The 5,242-nt window shown below is 46.7% G+C and overlaps 1 protein-coding gene across 3 annotated transcripts in view; it reads left to right on the top strand.

Annotated features, from left to right (window-relative positions):
- The first annotated feature begins 322 nt into the window (after positions 1–322).
- GTF3C6 (general transcription factor IIIC, polypeptide 6, alpha 35kDa) overlaps positions 323–5,242 on the top strand; it is a 9,109-nt gene continuing 4,189 nt past the window's right edge. The window contains exons 1-5 of one of the 3 annotated variants that reach the window (XM_011970632.1): positions 323–607; positions 957–1,037; positions 2,220–2,283; positions 2,372–2,416; positions 4,207–4,320. In XM_011970632.1, the coding sequence (XP_011826022.1) occupies positions 554–607; positions 957–1,037; positions 2,220–2,283; positions 2,372–2,416; positions 4,207–4,320 (358 nt within the window). In that variant the 5' untranslated portion in view covers positions 323–553. Of the gene's footprint in view, positions 611–956; positions 1,038–2,219; positions 2,284–2,371; positions 2,417–4,206; positions 4,321–5,242 lie in introns of all 3 variants that reach the window. The other 2 variants (XM_011970633.1, XM_011970631.1) reach the window with 2 other exon arrangements.

The following is a 5,242-nucleotide window of genomic DNA, read 5'->3' as shown; positions in this document are numbered from 1 at the left end:
CGTGTAGGCGCTCATTAGTGTTAAACTGAATGTGCCTTTAACTTGGCTTGGGGGACGTTGAATTGAGGATGAGCGCTGACACAATATTAATAATTTCTTTCCAAGAAATGTGCTCGGGTCAACACAAGGCCTTTCTGTCCATGATCCGCCTGAAACCATAGTTTCCTTGCTTTCACCTTTATCCCCTGTGCCTTGCCAGTCCTCCCCGCCAGCGGGACCGGGAGCCCGGCGACTCCCTAGATCGCAGGGCCTGTCTTGCGTGACCGACAGCGCTCCGCTGCCTACAGCAGCCTAGCCCCCGCCCCCGCTTTCAGTCACTAAGCCAGGAGTGGGCCGTGGCGAGTCTCCACACGAGCACCAGCGCTCTCGGCGCCCGTAGCCACCCGCCCACCGGAAGCCGACATCTTGAGTTCTGGCAGGAGCGGTTTGCGCGGCGAGGAGCGCAGTGGCAGGCACCCAGTGAGCTGCTCCGCGTAGGAGCTGCTGCCCGCACTCAAGATGGCGGTTCCGGGCGGGCGTGGCCAGTGACTAGGAGGCGAAGCGCCAAGGGACCATGGCGGCGGCCGACGAGCGGGGTCTGGAAGACGGAGAAGAGGAGGAAGAGGAGGTAGTAAGCGCTACGCCGAAAGCCTGCACCGCAGTGGCGGTGATACTTGTGCTGGCCGTGTGTGGGGAAGGGAGTCGGGGAGCTGCGGGCGGGAGGGAGGCCCCGACGCTCCTCACCGGCTTCTTGCTCCTGGGCACGCGGAGCCGGGCAGCTTGGGACCTGAGCCCTAATCGTCACCCCGTACTTAGGATGGGAAGTACCGGGAAGTTACCTTAGGTAGCGTCGTTTCCTCTTGCTGAAAACAGAGTCCTGTTTTCACAAAGGTGGGATTTTTGGCTTCTTTTCCTAATTGCTCCCTCTTGCCCGCTCGCGTGCTAGCATGTTAATTAACCCCTCTTTCTTTCACCAGGAGCAGTTGGTTCTGGTGGAATTATCAGGAATTATTGATTCAGACTTTCTCTCAAAATGTGAAAATAAATGCAAGGTTTTGGTGAGTTTTCTAGACTTGGGGGGATTGTTCTAGAGTTTCTTGAATGTAAAACAAGAATGGTGAAATACCTATCCACAAGGATTGATATATTTATTTCACCTTACAAAGCAGTGAACTCTAAGGATAAGAAGTACACTAAGTATAATTAATTAATATATAATTAAGTGTAATGTAAAAGTACAGGGGTACTATGGGAGCAGATAGGAGAAAATGGCTAACTTTGCTTGCTTGTTTGAATGTGTGGCTGAAGAGAAAGTTACAGATTTGGAGGAAGTAACATTGTGATATGAAACAGTACATATATTCCTATAATCTCAGCACTCCTATAATCTCAGCAGAGGTGGGAGGATCACTTGAGCCCAGGAATTGGAGACCATCCTGGGCAACATAGCGAGACCCCCTCTCTACACTAATAATAACAATAAATGGCTGGGCGCGGTGGCTCACGCCTGTAATCCCAACAGTTTGGGAGGCCGAGGTGGATGGATCACGAGGTCAGGAGTTGGAGACCAGCCTGGCCAACATGGTGAAATCCCATCTCTACTAAAATACAAAAATTAGCCGGGGATGGTGGTGGACGCCTGTAATCCCAGCTACTCGGGAGCCTGAGAGAGGAGAACCGCGTGATCCCTGGAGGCGGAGGTTGCAGTGACCGAAATCGCGCCACTGCACTCCAGCCTGGGCAACAAAGGGCAAAACTCCATCTCAAAAAATAAAAATAATAATAAATTAGCTGGGCATGGTGGCATGCTCCTGTGGTCCCTGCTGCTCAGGAGGCTGGGGTGGGAGGATTGCCTGAACCCTCGTGGTCAAGGCTGCAGTGAGCCATGATCACGCCACTGCATTCCAGCCTGGGTGACAGAGCTAGACACTGTCTCAAAAAATAGATAGATGACAGATAGATAGACTCTTTGCACTACTGTTGACAAAACTTCCTCTGTTCTTAGCTTACTCTTGAAGAAGATGCTGATTGAAATAGACCTTGTTACTTGAGTATGAATTAAGTAGTCTTCAAGTTGTAGCTGCTGTGATCAGAGCAATTGTAGTTTATCCTGTACTTGGTAGGACAAGATGCTCTAGAGTTTCCCCAGTTTTGGAGATTAGTTTCCTTGGTAGCAAGGTTATAATGTTGAAGCCTTTTTCTAATCATGTTTTTTTTTATGATCCTTTATTCTGTTGTAGGGCATTGACACTGAGAGGCCCATTCTGCAAGTGGACAGCTGTGTCTTTGCTGGGGAGTATGAAGGTAGGAGGATGTCAGATAGATGGAACTCTTTCTGATATGGGCCTTTCAGAGATGGTAGCTCTTCTCAACAATTTGTATTTTTCTGTAGACACTCTTGGGACCTGTGTTATATTTGAAGAAAATGTTGAACATGGTAAGTGATTACTAGCCCAGCCCTTTTTAATATGAACTATTTCAATCATACTTAAGCATAATAAACATTAAATATCTCATGTATCCATTGTCTAGCTGTATCATATCCTACCATTTTCCCAAATGTGACGCAGATTATAGTTTAAAAAAAAACATGCCAGGCTGGGCCAGGTGGCTTAATCCTGTAATCCCAGCACTTTGGGAGGCCAAGGCAGGCAGATCACTTGAGGCCAGGAGTTCGAGACCAGCCTGGCCAACATGGCAAAACCCCATCTCTACTAAAAATACAAAAATTAGCTGTGTATGGTGGCATGTGCCTCCCAGCTACTTGGGAGACTGAGGCATGAGAATTGCTTGAACCGGGGAGGTGGAGGTTGCAGTGAACCGATATCGTACCACTGCACTCCAGCCTGGGCAACAGAGCTAGACTATGTGTCAAAAACAAACAAACCCATTCCAGATACATTTGAAGTCCTTCTATCTCCATTTCCAAACTTATTTCTCTCCCTCTGTCTTCAGAGATCATCACTCTCCTGAATTCTTTTTTTTTTTTTTTTTGGAGACAGAGTCTCACTCTGTCACCCAGGCTAGAGTGCAGTGGCATGATCTCGGCTCACTGCAGCCTCCACCTCCTAGGTTCAAGCAATTCTCCTGCCTCAGCCTCCTGAGTAGCTGGGATTACAGGCGCCTGTCACCACGCCCACGTAATTTTTGTATTTTTGGTAGAGACGGGGTTTCACCATGTTGGCCAGGCTGGTCTCAAACTCCTGACCTCAAGTGACCTGCCTTGAGGCCTCTCAAAGGGATCCTCTCAAAAAGATTACAGGTGTGAGCCACCACTCCTGGCCAAGGAATAAAAGAAGGGCTACTTCACAGGCAGAGCAGCCTACTTTCTAAAGTACGATATCAATTTACACTCACAGTAGCAATGTATGGAAGTGTCTGTGCTTCGTATCCTTGGCTCAAGGGCCTCATCTTCCCTCCTGCCTAGGCATAGAGTTTTCTGAAAGTTTCAACTCCAGGCAGCAGGTTGGCAGCAATTTTTTTTCTCAGCCTGTCGTGATTGAGAATGTCCCTACTCCACACTTTGGCTTCAGGTAGTAAGTCTGACTTTGGTCCTTCATTTGAGTGGTAGAATTTTAGATCCCAATACGCTATAGGGTAAAATTCCTGGCCCCAATTTCTACTTCAAGGATGAAGCCTGTTAGACCTGTGGGTTTAATCGCACTCATAACTTTGTGTTTCTGACCTCTGAAGATGTTTGTTACTTTTGAATCCAGTTGTACTTTCAATTGTTAATGTATTTTTTTTTTTTTTTGAGACAGAGTTTTGCTCTTGTTGCCCAGGCTGGAGTGCAGTGGCACAATCTCTGCTCACTGCAACCTCCGCCTCCTGGGTTCAAGCAATTCTCCTGTCTCAGCCGCCCAAATAGCTGGGATTACAGGCATGTGCCACCATGCCCAGCTAATTTTTTGTACTTTTAGTAGAGACGGGGGTTTCATCATGTTGGCCAGGCTGGTTTCGAACTCCTGACCTCAGGTGAACCACCTGCCTCGGCTTCCCAAAGTGCAGGGATTACAGGCATGAGCCACTGTGCCTGGCCTGTTAATGTATTTTATCTGTTATTTTTCTATGCTTGGAGCAGGAGGGATGAGTTATACCTTGAATTTACTACACTGTCTTGACAGGAAGTAGTTTAATCTGACTCCCTACACTGGAATTATTAAGGCTTCATCTTTGTTTTATTTGATAGCACAAGCAGTATAATAATGGAGTTCATTTCTGTTCTAGCTGATACAGAAGGCAATAATAAAACAGTGCTAAAATATAAATGTCATACAATGAAGAAGCTCAGCATGACAAGAACTCTTCTGACAGAGAAGAAGGAAGGAGAAGAAAACATAGGTTAGTTCCCTTATTCTCTGAAAATAGGTGATCCAGTACTGGCTTTGACAGTGGTACATTGATGCCAGGACACTCCTTGTACTTTTTAGTAATAACTATACATGATTTTTGTTTGTTTGTTTTTTTCAGACAGAGTCTTGCTCTGTCACCCGAGCTGGAGTGCACTGGCACAATCTCGGCTCACTGCAACCTCCGCCTCCTGGGCTCAAGCAATTCTCTTGCCCCAGCCTCCTGAGCAACAGGGATGACAGGCACCCATCACCACGCCCGGCTAATTTTTTTAGTAGAGACCGGATTTTACCATGTTGGCCAGGCTGGTCTCAAACTCCTGACCTCAAGTGATCCAGCCTACAAAGTGCTGCAATTACAGGTGTGAGCCACTGTGCCTGGCCTCATAATATGTTTAATATATTAAAATGGAGGGTGCTCCATGTAAAGTACCAAGCATAGAGTTGAAATTCAGTTGAACGCTCATATAGCTGAGGGCACTGGGGACGTAGAAATCTTTTATCTGCTTGGCATTGGAAATGACTGAGGACTTTTTGAAGAAACTTGGTATCTAAGCCCTAGGGAATTCAGTAGTGCTTCTCTCTCTCTTCTCCTTCCCCCCTCCCCTCTTTAATTAAAAACTTCCTTGTACCTTTTTGTAGTTCATAAGCATGATGATTATGTTTTTACATTCATGTATAAGATGTGCCTCCCTCAAACCTTGTTATGATGTCAGCATATTACCTGTCTGATGTGTGGGGGGAAAAAACTTCCTTGTAAGCAAAGTGGATATGATCACAATAGTTCTCAATTCCCAAGCTGAAATTCCTTGGAAACTTTTGGCAGTTGCAGCAGCTTTCAACAGGCTCACAGCTGGAAAAAGCTGGCTTTTTTTTTTTTAAAGACAGTCTCTTTCTGTCACTCAGGCTAGAGT

This window comes from Mandrillus leucophaeus, unplaced genomic scaffold (assembly GCF_000951045.1).
Source record: "Mandrillus leucophaeus isolate KB7577 unplaced genomic scaffold, Mleu.le_1.0 Scaffold96, whole genome shotgun sequence".
Lineage (NCBI taxonomy): Eukaryota > Metazoa > Chordata > Mammalia > Primates > Cercopithecidae > Mandrillus > Mandrillus leucophaeus.
The sequence above is the reverse complement of the archived record's forward strand: the minus strand, read 5'-3'. Positions and strand labels throughout refer to the sequence as shown.